This window comes from Triticum dicoccoides, chromosome 2B, assembly GCF_002162155.2.
Source record: "Triticum dicoccoides isolate Atlit2015 ecotype Zavitan chromosome 2B, WEW_v2.0, whole genome shotgun sequence".
In the NCBI taxonomy this organism is placed as follows: domain Eukaryota; kingdom Viridiplantae; phylum Streptophyta; class Magnoliopsida; order Poales; family Poaceae; genus Triticum; species Triticum dicoccoides.
The window spans coordinates 753,670,641-753,689,466 of NC_041383.1; the positions used below are offsets into that span (position 1 = coordinate 753,670,641).

At 48.7% G+C, this 18,826-nt stretch overlaps 1 protein-coding gene across 1 annotated transcript; it reads right to left on the bottom strand.

The window, feature by feature from the left end:
- Positions 1 to 2,365: 2,365 nt before the first annotated feature.
- LOC119366075 (uncharacterized protein At2g39795, mitochondrial-like) lies at positions 2,366 to 4,777 on the bottom strand. Its single transcript, XM_037631737.1, has 2 exons — positions 4,163 to 4,777; positions 2,366 to 2,802 (listed from the first exon to the last, which is right to left on the bottom strand). Exons 1-2 carry the CDS (start codon positions 4,669 to 4,671, stop codon positions 2,643 to 2,645), a joined length of 669 nt encoding a protein of 222 aa, XP_037487634.1. The 5' UTR covers positions 4,672 to 4,777; the 3' UTR covers positions 2,366 to 2,642.
- Between the last annotated feature and the right edge of the window lie 14,049 nt (positions 4,778 to 18,826).

Consider the following 18,826-nt stretch of genomic DNA (forward strand, 5'->3'; position numbering starts at 1 on the left):
AAGGGAAACCAGATCGAAAACCTAAACAAGTTGACCCGTTTATAAGGGAAACTAGGCCGAAAACCATACAAGTAACAAAGTTACAAGAAGAGAAGAACACAAGCCCAACATAAGGCAAGACCTAGCTAGCAGACTAAAAGGACCATCACCATAAAGACACAAATAGTTGTGGGGTGTCATCTAGGGATCACAATACCTATACTTTGCGAGCAACCTAACGCACCACACTGCGTGCATACCGAGCCCCATGTTACAACTCAGGAGCATCCACAATCAACGAGTGCAAAAATACGAACCTTGACTGGGAGCCCCGCCACAGCAAATCGAAACAATTAGCAAATTGGGGAGGCATCTTGCGCCATCAAAGAGCAAAGATGAACCAAGACATCACCAAGAGTAGGATGCTCGCCGCAACACATCGGCCGCCATGCGAGGGTCTTGAGCATGGATAGCGAGACACCTTCACGAGGGGGAAACAAATGGCCGACTTGCGATGCCGAAGGCACCGCCGCCAAACCCCAAAGGAGACCACCGAACAACCACTGTCGACTCCAAGTCAGTCGCACCACCACCACCACTGGTCTCTCTGTCGATCCCTGTTCCAAAAATGATGCCCACAGGAGGGGAGCGACGCAATGCACGATCATCATCCGATCCGAGAGAGCACAAATCTAAGGTTAACCTCGGAGCAGGGGACAATAAGGGAGACGATCACTTCACCACAGCAGCACCTTCAAGAAGGCAGCGACGCCCGCGGACGTCGCCGCTGCTGGCTCCGACCATAGCCGGAGGCAGACTTTCGCCTCGCATCGTCTTCAACGCACATACCAAACCAGTTGGTCCACCGCATCCAGCACTCACCACTTCTGGCCAGATCCTGACGGATCCAACCCATCCCACACCGGGCCTGCCAGATCCGAGCTGAGCCGAGGCCAGCAAGCACACGGCACCACCACACCCAGCCATGCTCCCGGCAACGAGCTGCCACCACGCAACCAGCAACCACCCGCAGCACACCTCGCCTTCCACCGGAGAGGACAACCCCAACTACCGCACGCCCAAGATCCGCCACGAACATCACGGTATCCCGAGAGCCGCCATGGCTAGCCACCACAGCCGAGCCGCCCCCTGGCCGACCTCCACCGCGGCAGAGAGCCGTCTGCTCATGCCGGGACAGGGCCGCCGCCCCGATGCAACTGCTGCTACAGGCCGCGAAGGGCGAATCCCCGCCGCCGCCCCGATGCAACTGCTGCTACAGGCCGCAAAGGGCGAATCCCCGCCACCGCCGTCACCGGGCCGGGCTTTGCCGGATATGCTCATCACAGCCTTCTCCTTCATAGCGTTTGAATGGTTTGAATTTTGGTGGATATGAAGTGGAGTCAGTTTCGGCACAAGGGATGTGTCGTGTGTCACTCAAATCAACAAAATGTATAGTTTGATCAAATTGACTCTCGTAAGATATGTGCTTTATGTTTGACAACATATAAACACTTTCGTCCATAATTGCTGCAGTTTATCAGATTCTTTCGTTTACGTGAGAACATTACGCCGACCAACTCTGTACGTGTACCTGGATCATCCTGTGAAGGGTGAAGCTGCTGCTGGGTTTGGTGCTAGAAATTGGCCTCACGGAATGTAGGCAAGGCAAAACATAAAACATTGGCTACCAATTGGTTGGCGACCAACTTACTTTGCCAACCTCTTGAAACTTGGCAATTTTCTGCAATCTTTAGACTTGCCAATGTGCTGGCTAGCCAATGTTTTGCACAAAATGGGGCAATGGAAGTAGATGAAGCTGAGAAATCCTAATGGTCGGTTCATGTTATAGGATCCTTTTGGACTTGCTAACTTCTCTTTTTAAAATGGATTTTGGACTTGCTGACTTAGTGTGTACCTATATATTGGTTGTTGCACTACCGAGGCACGATTCCAAGTTCCATGCAGTGCTTTTGCTATGAAGCCATCAATAGTTGCTCATGTTCAATGAAACCTCTGAAAATGAATCAATTGTTTGCTGAAGCCTGAAGGCATGACACATGGAATGCCAATCAGGAATGACGTCAACGATATACGTATGGCTAGCAGTTTGTACCGTATCATGGGAGACAACAGGAATGGTACACTGTAAGGAACTCCATCAACGCTGCTTCCAGGGACGGGTTCCTACATCTATATGACAAGCCGTGTGTACCGTATTCTACGAGACAGCAGGATTGTGGAGTGCTGTAAGGAACTCCATCAATTCTGCTCTCAGGGACGGTCCGGCATCTGTATGACAAGCTGCGTGCACCGTATTATGCCAAGACAACAGGATTGCGGAAATGCGGAGTACAGGGACGGTCCCTGCATTTGTGTGTGTCGACAGTGCAATATAAGCACCCTAGGTGCAGCCGTGCAGGGTACAATTTGCTCGTAAATCAGTCCGCAGTAACTTGGTTCGCCGAATACATTTGGTACCTAGAAACTCTGTCGACGGCCACTGTTTCAAAGAGGATCCTCCCTGGATCACATTGTCCACACTGCATAATCCCATCTTCTGAAAAGAGCGAGGACTTTTTGATGCTGTGATAACATCCCATTTGTTTGTGTTAACTTTTGCAAAACACCAACTAATCTAATTCAAAGTCCCTAGAAAATGCTGTCTACTTCTTGAGATAGCACTCGATATTCTTAAGCCACCCTACAAGCTCTGTCTGCTCCTTGTTTTCCATGTAGGTGTGCAGGAATGCTGCTAGCTCATCATTCACTCCCCTCTCCTCCAAGTAATCACGCACTGCAGTTTGCATCTCCTCATCTAACTCCCTGCTCATTGGTAACACCAGCATGCGAGAAAGCATATTAGCATCTCATAATGCTAAGACAGAAGCGCAACTCAAAAGAGATCATAATGTTGAATGCTATACTGTAAGTTGTAATTCAAGGAAACAAGACTGGATTTTAACAAAACAAAATAGCACCAGTAGAAACAAGAAATATAAGATCCTTTTGCAATAATAACTTGTAACAACAATGGCAGGATTTGCAACAGTACACTAGTGCTAGATTACACCACTTTCTGACACAGCAATGCATACTACTCCCTTTCTTGAACCTAAAGAGACAACATTGTGATTCTCCAGAGGTGTTGGAGTGATTCAGCTATTGCACAAGACATGAATTACTTCGTCCAGAAAGAAAATTGATTGAACTTCCCTTGACACGGAACTGAAATTGGAAGAAAGTTTCCCAACATACCCCCCAACCCCAAGCATTCCATCCATTACATGATTACTTCTCCAGTCTGCTAGATGCTATTGAGAGGAAAAGTATTTAATCGTTTATAAGAACTAAAGTTTTCATCGGAATATAAAAATAAAAAACTTAAGGATGCCTTAGTATATCAAATTCAGTTATTAATAGAACGAATACCCGCTACATTGTAGATTATGGTATAAATGGTACCCTTTGTCAAGGATAGCCATTTGACAAGGAGGCTAATTCCCCCTTAGGGCTTGTTCGGTTAATCCTCCTCCCAAGAGGATCGAAGGGGATTGGCAAGGATTGAGATGTATTTTGACTTATAAGAGGTTTAAATCCCCCTCAAACCTCTTCAATCCCCTCGGTTCTACACGCAACCGAACAAGGCCTTACTGAATCACATGGAGAAGGTTCATGACACTGAGCCATTGGTACTTCTACCTCGATCACCAGCCTTTACGAGTGTAGGCATGGTAAACACACTTAATACTTCTTCAAAATAACATGTACTCCCTCCGTAAACTAATATAAGAGCGTTTAGAATACTAAAGTAGTGATCTAAACGCTCTTATATTAGTTTACAGAGGGAGTAGATGTTTGATAGTATGTGCATTGGAATTTGTGTGTGCAAAGTTGTTCATTTTCACGGCCTCTGCAAAAATAAAGTGAACTTGGTACATAAAAAGTTGTTATATTACCCATCATTGGGATTGCTTGGCAGGACAATTATGCACAAGAGGTCCGGGAGCCAGAAATCCTGGTCCAATTTCTTCAATCAATCATTGGTGCTAACTGCCAACCATACCAAAGTAGCATCGCAAGAACATGAATATACTCAATCATTCCAAAGAGTAACAGTCTCAATATGGCTACGTTATGCAATATGTTTTCGTTAATACAGTATTCTAGAACGAGGTTCAGTCACCTGAACTGGCGGCCCATGTATTGCTGTTCCGGCGCTGGGCCACTGCGGCGGACGGGGAAGACCCTCTCCACATCCATCTCCTCGGGCCAAGCCGAGCACTCGAAGTTGAGCGCAAAGTCGGGCCGCGCGGGCTTGGTGACCTCGACGTGGACACTGATGTGCATCCTGGCCTCCGGTCCGCCGTTTTGGGCGTCCACGCCCGAGCGGGTGGGCGCCACGGCGCCGTCGACCATTGAGGCGTCCACCCTGATCTCCTCCTCAGCGGAGAGCGCGCGGCGTAGGCGGACATACTGCTCGCCGGGACGGTCCTCGACGGTGAACGGCGCGGCGGAGGGCGGGAGCGGCGGGGCGGGCTCGGCGCGGCAAGAGGAGATCTCGGAGCGGAGGGAGCGGAGGAGGCGGTCGAGGAAGACGGAGCGGCGCATGTCGGACATGTACTGCCGCGAAGGGATGAGTCGGGGAGCGAGGGACGGGAGGTGGGGCCGGAGGTGGAGCAACCGCCGGGCCATGGCGAGGTGGTGCTGCGCGTGGACGGTGGCCGCCGGCGTGCCTCGGATTTTTAGGAGGGTTTCGGAGAAAAACGGCGGCGCCCTTGGGAAAAGCCGTGCAATGGAAAGAAAGCGCCTCCTGGGCCTGGGCCGGAAATTGATGAGTTTGGGGGCTTTGCTTTTTGCGGCAGCGCGTAGCCCGCAACGCCGCAACGCGTAGCCCAGCTTTGCATGACAAGAGTGCATCTACCCGTTCCCTCACGCTAGGGTTTCTTCCTTCTCTCAGCGGCGACTACGCCGTCGTTGAGTGTGGGACTTCCCTGCCGCCGTTTTCCTCCCTGCTTCTGTCCATCAAGGCTGGGGGACGAACGTTGGTCGCTCTCTCATCCGAAGGAGTCAGGGTGTGGTGGACTTAGGGTTCACAAACAAAACCCGATCGGATCTACGTCGGGTTAGGGACAATGGCTTCGGAAGGAGCGTCAGGATCATCGGGGGTGAGCGATGTGGAGAGAATGATGAAGGAATTGGGCCTGGCAGAGGAGGATTTGGATGACGTGGTGTTCGATGAGCAGCAGGCCCCGCCGGAAGAACATCCATGGACCGCCATTGCGAAGGTCAATACCTCAAAAACTTATAGCCAAACTTGGTTCTATAGAAATATGAGATCTGCATGGAACACGGCGCAAGTAGTAAAGTTCAAAGCTTTGGAAGATAATCTGTATACGTGCAAATTCTCTTGTTTGGGAGATTGGGAAAGAGTTATGCAAGATGGTCCATGGAATTTCAGAGGGGATGCAGTGATCATAGCGCCGTATGATGGGATTTCCAAGCCCTCGACGGTCAAACTAGAGACAATTGACATCTGGATCCAAATCCACGATGTGCCTGATCTTTATTCACACCTGGTTACACCGCTTGCCGCTAAGGTGGGGGAGGTGTTATTTGCAGAACCACCTTCACACGATTTCGTAGGCAACTTCCATCGAGTCTGGGTGAGGATTAATGTGCTGAAACCTCTCAGGAACGCAGTCTCGATGATCAGAGAGGGCAAGAGACAGATCTATAGGGTCAAGTACGAGAAGTTGCCAGATTGGTGTGCCGTGTGTGGTATGTTGGGACACCTGTTTAAGGAGAATGGTAACGGAATCCACCCAAAGTCAGCCTTGGTTTTTAAGGATCTCAGAGCAGACTGGGCTATGCGCACAGGGCGTGGACCTGGGGAAGGCAGGGGACGTGGTGGAGGTAGAAGAGGAGGAAGGGCTGACGCACGGACAGGCGGCAGATTTGAAGCTGACAGAGGCCACTATCCGGCAAGCAACCCTAGAGAAAAAGCACGTGAGGAGGAAGAAGAGGGGGACAGGGAGAGGGAAGAGGATGTTGACATGGATGATACCAATAGGAAGAGGATCTCAGCGGGGGCATTGCACGGCAACCTACCTAACTCATCAGCCGTGAGCGCAGAAGGCCTGGAGCTGGCTATCGTGGAATCTGCAAGTGCGGGTGTCAGCCCGCTTCCCACCAGAGATCTCAAGAGGTCAAGGCTCAATGGTGAAGACAAGGAAGGCTCAACTTCAACGGTGAAAAACTTGGCGGGCTCCTTCGAGGAGCGCCGCCATGCCCAATGAGTGCCTTATGTTGGAACTGTTGTGGCGCGGGCAAACCTGCGGCAGTTCGAGAGCTTCGCGAGTTCGCGAGAAAGTTTGCCCCTACCGTGCTTGGGGTTGTGGAGACTCAAATCGCAGGAGCATGTGTAGAAGCTCTAGCAAGTACTTTAGGGTATGAACATTCTTATGCAATAAGTAGCCAAGGAAGGAGTGGTGGAATAGGAATTTTTTGGAATAATTCAAGTGATATTGAGATCTTGGGTGACTCTTGCTATCATGTTGATGCCAAAGTGCAGGTGGAAGGTCAGGAGCCGTGGCGTTTTACAGTTATATACGGGGAGGCGCAAACAAACCTTAGGCATCAGACTTGGGATCTGTTAAAAGGAATATCAACTTTGAATGATTTGCCATGGTTATGTATGGGGGATTTCAATGAAGTGCTACGTCCGGATGAGCATCAAGGAGTAGCTAATCGCAGTAATGCACAAATACAAGCCTTCCGGGAAGCGGTTAATGTTTGCATGCTAGTGGATTTAGGCCATCAGGGCCGTTTCTGGACTTTTGAAAAAAGAGTGGCGGGGGGTCTTACACTCGAGTCGGGCTTGATCGCGCTCTGACGTCTCCCAGCTGGTGTGCACGGTTCCCGCTGGCTACCCTAAGCCACCACTCGGCTGCATCGTCGGATCATGGGCCGATTTTACTTCAATTTGATAACATAGAACCGGGCATATCGGCCCCGAAAGCTTTCCATTACGAGGTAATGTGGGAGAAGCACGAGGAATGGCAGCACAACATCGCGACGCGGTGGAATGCGGTATCGCCTGGCTATGTTGTAGGTGACTTCAGGGACAAGCTACTGCGTATATCCCAAGATATTACATCATGGAGTAGGGACTCTTTTGGTAGTGTGAGGAAGGATATAAAGGAATTAAATCGTCAACTACAGCAGCTGCATGATGACCCAGCCCGAACAAGACCAGTTCATCTGGAGATCAAGATTTGTGATAGATTGGTCGAGTTATACCACAGGGAAGAGATAATGTGGTGTCAGCGTTCTCGGTTACAATGGCTGACTGAAGGTGATCGAAACACGAGGTTCTTTCATATGAGGGCGAGTATGAGACGGAAGAAAAACATGATTAACGCCCTTTCTAACTCCCTTGGAATATATACGGAGGACCCTGTGGAGTTGGAGGCGATGGTGGTAGAGTTTTATAAATCTTTGTACACTTCCGAAGGGGTGCACGGCATTGATGAAGTCCTGAGACATGTACCTCGCAAAGTTACACCTGAGATGAAAGAATCACTGTGCGTGCCATACTCAAGAGAAGAAGTGAAACATGCACTTTTCCAGATGTTTCCCACAAAGGCACCAGGGCCCGACGGGTTTCCAGCACATTTTTATCAGAGGCACTGGGATCTGTGTGGAGATGAAGTAACTTCTGTGGTCTTGAGAATAATCAGGGGAGAAGAAAGCCCGGAAAGTATTAACGATACTGTCATTGTCTTGATCCCAAAGGTAATGAACCCGTCTCAGCTGTCTCAATTCCGGCCTATCAGCCTATGCAATGTGCTTTATAAGATCGCCTCCAAGGTAGTGGCCAATAGACTGAAGGTGGTCCTTCCAGAGATCATATCAGAGGAGCAATCAGCTTTTGTACCAGGTAGACTCATAACTGATAACATTATCTGTGCTTATGAATGCCTTCATTTCATGAAGAGGAACAGGTCCAAATCAAATAGCTACTGTGCGGTCAAGCTTGATATGATGAAGGCCTATGACAGATTGGAGTGGGATTATTTGGAAGCAATCATGGGCAAACTTGGGTTTGCTACCCAATGGATTCAGATAGTCATGGCCATGGTGAGGTATGTTTCTTTCTCGGTTTTGTTCAATGGAGAGAAGCTTGAATAGTTTAATCCATCGAGAGGTATTCGACAGGGAGATCCCATTTCCCCTTACCTTTTCTTACTTGCAGCAGAGGGCCTCTCGTGCCTATTAAAATCAAGTTCACAGTCATCTTTGCTCGGAATCAAGGTGGCCCCCACAGCTCCTGCTGTCAACCACCTTTTGTTTGCAGATGACAGCCTGTTGCTTTTTAAGTCAAGCGTGGAGGGTGCAAATGTGATGTCAAACCTGTTGGATGTCTATTGTGCGGCTTTGGGACAACGAGTCAATCACGACAAATCGTCAATATACTTTAGCAAAGGGTGTCCTGACCCCCTTAAACAAGAGGTGAAAAATTGTTTGAATGTGCAGAATGAGTCCCTCAGTGAAAAGTACTTGGGTCTGCCGACATAGGTGGGGCAGTCGAAGAATGGAACCTTCAAGTATTTGAAGGATAGGGTTTGGGAGAAGATAAAAGGCTGGATGGAGAAACTGTTGTCAGCTGCCGGGAAAGAGGTCCTAATCAAATCAGTAGCTCAAGCCATACCTGTCTTTTCCATGTCTTGTTTCAGATTGCCAAGGGGTTTATGTGAAAGCATCACCTCTATCATTCGACAGTTCTGGTGGGGGAGCAAAGAAGGAAGGAGAAGGCCATGTTGGGTGTCTTGGGATGTCATAACACAGCCAAAAAATCTAGGAGGATTGGGCTTTAGAGACATGGAACTTTTTAATCTTGCTTTGTTAGCAAGACAATCATGGAGGTTGTTGAATGAACCTGACACTCTGAGTGGGAGGCTGTTGAAGGCAGTATATTACCCGGATTCCACAATTCTCGAGGCGGAGCTTGGCCACCATCCATCACAGATTTGGCGGGCAATCTTTGACGGCAAAGATATAATGAGGCTTGGTATTATACGCAGAATAGGAGATGGCACAACAACAAACATCTGGGCGCATAATTGGATACCCAGGGATCTGTTATGGAGACCAATCAGGGCCATGGTCGACAATCCTCCGCAAACAGTTTCTGAGCTCATTGATGCATCATCAGCATGCTGGAAGGAGGAGCTAGTACGCCAAGTTTTCACTCCCTTAGATGCTGAATCAGTGCTTAAGATCCCTCTGTGTACCAGGCAAGTGCAGGATTTCTGGGCATGGGCCGGCGACCCCAGAGGCCTTTTCTCGGTGCGGTCGGCTTACTCCTTACTCAGTCGAGTCAAGAGGGGACGAGAAGCGTGGTTGGAGGGCTATGAAGATACATCAAATGACGAGGGTGATCGGCGGGGCTGGACTACAGTGTGGAAGCTCAAGGTTCCTTCTAAACTGAAGGTGTTCACTTGGAGGCTAGCTCAGCACTCTATTCCAACAAACGATGTGCTACACCGACGAAACATGGCTGACTCTCATGCTTGTGCTATTTGCGGGATGAAGGACAATTGGCGACACGCTTTGCTTGACTGCACACTGTCTCGTAGTGTCTGGGCGCTGTCAAATGAGGAGCTAGTGCAACACATGTGCATGAACAGAGATGAAGATGCTAAGGCCTGGTTATTCGCAATGAGTGACACGATCTCACAGAAGGAGTTTTCTGTTCTCATTACCACTCTATGGGCCATCTGGTACGCACGGAGGAAAGTTATCCATGAGGGAGTTCTTCAAACACCATTCGCAACACATGCATTTGTAGAAAGATTCCTGGCTGATCTTGATTACATGGTTTCTCCATCTACCGTTGCCCGCGAGGTTGTACCTCGACCAAGGGGTTGGTTACCACCCCCGGGAGATCATTCAAAGATCAACTCCGACGCCGCAGTTTCAAGGGCGGGGCGTTATGGTGTTGTGGGGGTGATTTGCCGTGATGCGGAAGGACTCTACCAGGGGGCGTCAGCAATGGTGTTCGGGAACATCGAAGACCCGGAGGTGCTGGAAGTACTTGGCATCCGAGAAAGCTTAGCACTAGCTCATGATCTATACATCCAAAAGGTGGCCGTGGCTTCAGATAGCAAAGTTGCAGTGGAGGCAATTGAGAAGGGTACTTTAGCTGAGTACGGAGCAGTGGTGCTGGAGATAAAACAGTTGTCTAGAAATTTCAATTCTTGTATTTTCTCTCATGAGTTTAGAACCTCGAATGTCGAGGCCCACAAACTTGCAAAGCATGCCTTAACTCTAGGGACCGGCCGCCATGTTTGGTTAGGCCACCCTGGAGAGCTTAGTTTCGTCCCTGTAAACGTGGTGACGGTTTAATAAAAAGCTTTGCGAGTTTGCCTAAAAACAAGCTTTGCATGACAAGACAGGCCACTTGTGTGACCATCTAGACTTTTTTCCTTCTCCTCCTACGGAGTTAGGGTTTTTCCTCTCGGCGGCGCCTCCCGCCGTCGTTGAGACAACTTCCTCTTTCTTCCCTCCTCGCGGTCTGGGCAGGGGATCGACTTGGCCTCTTAGGCGATCTACATCGCCACCGGTGCTGTGTCTGCTTGTCCCTCGTCGACCAGGCAGGGGGCTAGAGTTTTTCGGCTTCAACAATACTCGGTGATTCAGATCGGGTAAGGATTTTTGATATGGCTGCGGAAGGTTCCAGGGGGGGCGGCGTCTGCCGGTGGCTCCACTTCTGCGACAGAGATCGTGCAACTCATGGCGGAGCTGGGTCTCCAGGAGGAAGATATGGATGATGTAGTGGTGGATGAAGAGGCTGTCCCCCAACATGCTGCTAGGTGGACGGCAGTGGCACATGTTCACATCGACAAACCCTACAGTCAGGGGCGGTTTTTGAGGAATATGAGATTAGCTTGGGATCTAGCACAGACTGTGAACTTCAAGCCCCTGGAAGCAAACCTGTACACGATGCAATTCCACTGCCTTGTCGATTGGGAAAGAGTTACGCAGGAGGGACCATGGAATTTCAGAGGTCATGCGGTCATCATATCCCCCTATGATGGGGTGACGCAACCTTCTAAGGTGAAGCTTGACACGATAGATATATGGATTCATATCCATGACGTTCCAACTCTGTTTGCACATCTGGTCCCGTCCTTGGCTGCAAGAGTAGGGGAAGTTCTTTTCTCGGAGGCGCCTTCTTTTGACTTCACTGGAAATTTCTATCGCGTGTGGGTCAGAGTCAATGTTCACAAACCTCTAAAAAATGCAGTTTCACTAGTCAGGAATCAGAAGAGGCAAATTTATCGGGTGAAATATGAGCGTCTGCCGGATTGGTGTGCAGTTTGTGGGCATCTGGGACATGTTTTCAAGGAACACGGTGATGGAGTCCATCCCCCATCATCTCTGGTTTTCAAGGACCTAAGGGCTAGCTGGACCATGCGGCCCGGGCATGGCCCTGGAGGCAACCGGGGACGCCGCGGAGGCAGAAGAGGAGGCAGAGCTGGAGGAAATCGTGATTCTGAAAAGGAGGATCTTGGAGCAGGAAATTGGGAGGAGGAGCTGGATGTCACAGTTGATATGGCAACTGATGAGGCAAGCAAAAAGCATGCTAAGAGATCGTCTCCTGGTGAACCGGGTGGGAGATGGTGTGCAGTCCAATGCGCACCCGAGTGCTACTGACTTGGCCATTGTGGTGGTGGGAAATAATATGGTCAGCCCACCACTGCATAGGGAGCCGAAGAGGACAAGGCTAGAAGATGAAGCAAAGGATATCCCAAGCACGGTTGTCAAGAATTTGGCGGGCTCCTTCGAGGAGCGCCGCCCAGCCAAATGAGTTCTTTATGTTGGAACTGTCGCGGTGTGGGCAACCCCGCGACAGTCCAAGAACTTCGCGAATTTGCGAGGAAATTTGCCCCTACCCTTTTGTGTATTGTTGAAACGCAAATAGAAGGATCTAGGGTAGAAGCTTTATCTGGTACTTGGGGATATGATAGTTCTTATGCGGTGAATAGCCAAGGTAGAAGTGGTGGAATTGGTATTTTCTGAAATAATGAAATAAATGTGGAAATTTTGGGTTACTCTTGCTATCATCTTGATGTGTCTGTAGAGGAACAGGGACATGAAAAGTGGAGATTGATAGTTGTGTATGGAGAGGCACAAAGTCACTTGAGGCATCAAACATGGAGTGTTCTAAAGAACATTAGCACTTTGAGTAATCTCCCGTGGGTGTGCATGGGGGATTTTAATGAAGTGTTACGTCCAAACGAACACGAGGGAATTGGGAGACGTAGCAATGCCCAGATGCAAGCGTTTCGAGAAGCAACAGATGTGTGCATGTTGCTAGATATCGGCTTCAAGGGCCGTTTTTGGATGTTCAAAAAAAGAGTGACAGGCGGTACTTACACGAGGTGTAGACTAGATCGCGCCCTGGTTAACACTGATTGGATGGCACGCTACCCAATGGCGACACTGGAGCATCTCTCTGCTGCAACCTCGGATCATGGGCCCATCTTACTAGACTTCGGCCGTGCACTAGACACGGTACCAAGTCGTTCCTTCCGGTACGAGGCAATGTGGGAGAAGCACGAAGAGTTCAGGGGGACAGTAGAAACTGAATGGGCAACGACAGGACCGTGTGTTATGTTACAACAGCTGCATGATAAACTGGCGGGAGTCTCCAGGGGTTTAGTTAAATGGAATAGACAGTCGTTCGGGAGCGTGCGACATGAAATAAAGGAGCTAAAGAAGAAGTTGGATGAGCTGAAAGGCGACCCACTGAGAGCAGCACCGAGCCATGTGGAACTGAAGGTCAACGAAAGACTGGTGGAGCTTTACCACCGGGAAGAGATAATGTGGAGGCAACGGTCTAGAATTGAGTGGTTGTCATCAGGTGACAAAAACACAAAATTCTTCCACCTCCGAGCGAGTATGAGGAGGAAGAAAAATATGATACGGGCGCTGCAAAACACATTGGGCATAATGGTGGAGGACAAAAATGAGTTGAAGGCCATGGCAAACAGTTTCTACCAACAACTTTATGCATCGGAGGGAGTACAGGGCATAGCAGAAGTGCTCCAGCATGCACCGATCAGAGTTACAGAGGAAATGAATAGGGATCTATGTGCACCATATACATGGGAGGAGGTGAAAATGACTCTTTTTCAGATGTATCCCACGAAGGCGTCGGGTCCCGATGGATTTCCAGCCCAGTTTTATCAAAAACACTGGGACGTGTGTGGGGAGGATGTCACAAACATCGTGCTCAGAATTGTTCGTGGTGAAGAGAGCCCAAAATGCATCAATGATACCATCCTTGTCTTAATACCAAAGTTAACCAATCCAACTCACATGTCTCAGTTTAGACCGATCAGCCTGTGCAATGTTTTATATAAGATCGCGACAAAGGTGGTTGCAAACAGATTAAAACAGGTGTTGCCAGAAATAATATCGGAGGAACAGTCCGCTTTTGTGCCAGGAAGATTAATAACGGACAACATTATATGTGCTTATGAATGCCTCCACTTTATGAAGCGCAACAGATCGAGGAATAATAGTTACTGTGCTCTAAAGCTAGACATGATGAAGGCATACGACAGACTTGAATGGCCGTACCTGAAGGGAATTATGGAGAAACTCGGGTTTGCTGAGTCATGGGTAAATACAATCATGGCCATGGTTTCGTCTGTCTCTTTTTCAGTGCTTTTTAATGGAGAAAAGCTCGAATCTTTTGATCCTTCCAAAGGTATCCGTCAGGGAGATCCCCTCTCCCCTTACTTTTCTTGATTGCAGCAGAGGGCCTATCGTGCCTCCTGAAATCCAGTTCTCAGTCATCATCGTTGGCAGGTATTAAGGTGGCACCAACGGCTCCGGCCGTTAACCATCTTTTGTTTGCAGATGACAGCCTGTTGCTTTTCAAGGCCAGTGTAGAGGGTGCTGAGCGAGTTTCAAACCTGTTGGAGACTTATTGCAATGCATCAGGGCAGCGAGTGAATACGGCAAAATCAACCATCTTCTTCAGTAAAGGATGTGATGGGAGTATAAAAACAGAGGTAAAAGACCTGCTCCAGGTACAGAATGAATCCCTCAGTGATAAGTATTTGGGCATGCTAACAGATGTGGGACACTCAAAAAATGGCACATTCAAATATTTGCGAGATAGAGTATGGAAGAAAGTGAAAGGTTGGATGGAAAAACTTTTGTCTGCAGCAGGGAAAGAGGTTCTTATTAAGAGTGTGGCTCAGGCAATACCTGTGTACTCTATGTCTTGCTTTAGACTTCCCAGAGGCCTATGTGACAGTGTTCATCGATCATCAGACAGTTTTGGTGGGGGAGTAAGAGGGGGAAGCGCAAGCCAGCATGGGTAGCATGGGATGTGATGACTCAACCAAAATATATGGGGGGCCTAGGTTTCTGAGACCTAGAACTTTTTAATCTTGCACTCCTTGCCAGGCAAGCATGGAGGCTACTGCAAGAGCCGGGCTCCTTGAGTGCGAGGATACTGAAGGCCATATATTACCCATCATGTACATTGCTACAAGCCGAACTGGGTTCTCATCCTTCTCAAATTTGGAGGGCTATTCTAGATGGCAGAGATGTGATGGCTCAAGGTATCATTCGGAGATTTGGGCATGGTGAACTTACCCATATCTGGGAGCACAACTGGTTACCTAGAGATAGCTTCCGGAGACCGATACATAGTTTGATCCAAAACCCACCCCAGATGGTTTCCGTACTAATCAACACAGCCACCGCTTCGTGGAATGAGGATCTGATCCGGTCTGTGTTTATACCTCTGGATGCGGAGGCAATCCTGAAGATACCTTTATGCACAAGGCGAATCGATGATTTCTGGGCTTGGAGTGAGGAACCACGTGGAAACTTCAGTGTCAGCTCGGCATATCGCATGTTGGTTCGAACCAAGTACAACCGTGAAAGCTGGCTTGAGGGGCGCCAAGAAGCATCTGACACAACACATGAAAGCGATGAATGGAAGTCCATATGGAAGCTGCAGGTGCCGCCGAAGATCAGGATGTTTATTTGGCGATTGGCTAGGGATTCAATACCAGCGGGTGAGCTTCTGAACCACCGAAACATGTCGACCACGGCAGCATGCCACTTATGCGGAGCCCACGACACATGGAAGCACGCACTCTTGGGGTGTGCAGTATCCAGGAGCACATGGGCACTGTCTTCAAAAGCAATTTTGGACCAATTGAGTGCCAATAGGGAAGAATGCCCGAAGAAGTGGGTTTTTGCAATGGAAAAAGCTCTTGCGACAGGTGAGTTTGTAAGATTTGTTGTGTCGCTATGGGCGATATGGGGTGCTCGCAGGAAAGCAATCTATGAGGATATCCACAAGAGCCCTTATGCCATTCACAGTTTTATTAACTCGTTCCTCTCTGAGATAGAAATGATGGCAAAACCCGCACGCAGCGAGGAACCTATAGGGAGGCCTCCGTCTACACTTCAACCAGCGAGATGGATAGCACCGCCAGCAAACTTTGCCAAATTCAATGTAGATGCAGCAGTGGGGCGTGGAGGCCGCTATGGTGATGTTGGAGCTGTATGTAGGGACCATACAGGAATCTTCTTGGGCGCTTCTGCTCTTGTGCTCAGAATAGGAGATCCAGCTACTTTGGAGGCTTTAGCAATCAGAGAAGGGCTAGCCCTTTGCATGGACTTGAATCTGAATCAAGTTCAGGGGGCGTCGGATTGCAAGGGAGTTGTGCAAGAAGTTAACGCGGGGAGCGGATCATCTTATGGCGCAATCATCCAAGAAATCAAGCAACAGTCTACAGCTTTTATTTCATGTAATATAGCTTATGAATCTAGGAGATCTAATGTAGATGCTCACAACCTAGCAAGACACGCACTTTCATTGTCGGCTGGGCGCCATGTCTGGTTAGGCCAGCCGGATGAGATTCCTTTCGTCCATGTAAACGGTGTGACGGTTTAATAAAATGTCTTGCGAGGTTGCCTAAAAAAAAACTTGTGTGACCATCTTTTTATGGTCCGGGCAAGTTTGCTTCTCTGTCCTGGGTACTTCCGGTTTTCCTTTCTCCAACTCCCCACCCACCCCAACAAAAAAAAGAAAATCCATTAAAAAAACTTGTCTCCCTTTTTTGCATGATAATACGTGCTCGATCATATCATAAAGATCTAAATTCAATTTAAAAATAAAGTACAAGCTACGTAAGGACCGACATGGCAAAATTGAAAAGATACTAGAACATCTCTAAGCTTATACCAACGCCGTCGCCTGCCTCCGGCACCACCACAACAATCACCAAAAAAAGATGAGGGACCACCTTCTCACCTGAGCTCGACGTGGCTCCATCGGTGATGTGCAATTTTGCGGACCTCCAAGATGACTCATCAAAAGTGAAGCCATTGCCATTGAACAAATTAGACCGAAGCAACACCCCGGCACCATCGAACTCCAGATCTGGCACCCCACCACAACTAAAACGTCGAAGGAGAAAACCACACCTGCCATCCATCAATCACGAACCCATCACACATTCCGTCTTTCAGATGTCGGTGATGCAGCTTCTCATTGCCCGTCCCATATATGTATCGTCACCTGTTTCTATCGTACGTTCGTAAAAAAAATTACTGTTTGTACTGAATGATTTCTCTAAAAAGAAATATTGTTTGTACCGTATTCTACGAGACAAGAGGATTGGTACAGTAAGGAACTCCATCGATCCTATGTCTATAGGACAAGCTGCGTGTACCTCCATTGTTCTACGAGACAACAGGACAGGACAGTGGAGTGCAGTAAGGAACTCCATCAATCCTGCCTCCAGGGACGGTTCCTGCATTTGTGCGTGTCGACAGTGCAATAGTGCAAGCAAGTACCGGAGCTCCAGCTGTGCAATGTACTGCTTGGTCACGTAAATAAATCCAAAACTGCTCCTGGTAGAGATTAGTACACTTGCTAGCTAGGCTCGCAGTAACTTGGCTCGTCAGAATATGCTTCGCTTCCGTCACTACGAATTCAATTCCTGGAAGCTGTTGCTTCAAAGAGAATCCTCCCCGGATCACATTGTCCGCGCTGCGTTCTTTGCGTCTTCCGCAGAGACCTGCTGGGACAACATCCCATTTGTTTGCGTTAAATGACCCCTGCGTCTGCACCCTGCACCGCTGGCTCGTTCGTGCATCGAGAGGGGTAGCAGGGCATCGTCGTGTGGCGCATTGCATTGCAGTGCATTGATCAGGAGGCGCTGCAGTGCCAGGGTGAGTGAGATGGATGGACTGACTGATCAGTGGCACATGGGGAGCGGCGCGCCTGCTGTTGCGGCATCAGCAATTAGACGTACACGCGCCGCTGGTTCCTGCAGGTGAGGTGGGTTGGGGTGGGGTGGGGGTGGATGACACCGGAGACGCGCCCGCGTGCACGCAACGCCGGCGAGGCGGAGGCAGCAGAGCACACGCCCCGCGCGCGAGCGGCATCCGGTTGCTGATGCTCGCGCGCTCCTGCTCTACCCATACGACGTCGCGTGCGCGCGTTTACAGATTCAGAGATGTGCGGTTCTCCTCCTCCGTCCAAATTTCCCAGGAAAGAAAGAGGCGCGATTCTGATGATGCATATGGCGCAAGTTGAAGAGCCATCCATGGTCGCCGAAAGGGGCGAGGAATTCTCTAGCAGCGAACACGATAGGATACGATACGACGCAAGCCGATCGTGCACCGCCACCGTTGAGTGTTGACAAGGAAAATACCATGATCTCGCACGTCATGATGCCATGGCAGGCCGATTCGCCCTCATCATTGAGAGAATTCCTTATTTGGCCTTTTGTTAAATTTTGCTTCCTTTTTTGGCCCAAAAAACCTTTTTCTTCCTTTTTTGACACTCAAAGTTCATTTGTTCCCTATATGACACTTCCATCCATTTTTGCATCCAAGGGTGTTAAATGGCATGTAGAAAGACAATTTTGCTCCTAATGATAGTATGAACAGAAAAGAGGAAAAGAAGGGGTGTGAACGATCAAAAAAAAATATGAGGCGGAATCTACACTCCTGCCTCTTTTCCTCCTCACCACGGCTCGGGCGCTAAGCTAACTTCCTAAGCAGGCAGGCATGCACCTTGATTGATTCTGGAGCACACGTAAAGCTAGCTAGCTTGGCGCTAGCTAATGACACGCACGTCAGGGCAGCTAGTAAGGGCAAAGCCGACGGGTTGCTAGGTGGACAGTGGTATGAGCGTGTGCAGCAATTTAATCGTGTATATATGGGTAGTGACTCGATTCATGTAAGTAGTTTAGATAATTATTCGGACTTGATGGACACATTTTTCGGAACGAGTCAATGCGCTCTTGGCTTCTTGCAAATTGCAATTAACGCAATCGCATGAGCGTGTGCAACAATTGAGGCGCGAACACAGCTCAGCCACATCACCTGATGATATGTCACGGTCTAATCTATCGCCTGTAATATTAATCTCTACAAATTTATATGCTACAGTAGAGCACGAATGGGTTGTCATTGTTCCACTCATCATATTATTTATTTATCCCCCGCAAAAAAAGATTCATCATATAGTACTGTTTTTTATTTAACCACGAAAAAATATATGGCATTACCTCTGCGTTTGCACGTAAATAACCTGGTCACATACTATACTAGGGGTAAAACGGTCTTCTTAGGTCAGACTTAACGCCGTTACTAGACAAAACTAACGGAAGTGTCACATAAGGCACAAAATGAAGTTTGAGTGTCAAAAAAGAAAGAACAAAAAATTTAGGACCAAAAAGGGAAGCAGATTTTAAGAAAGGACCAAATAAGGAATTCTCTCCTCATCATTTGC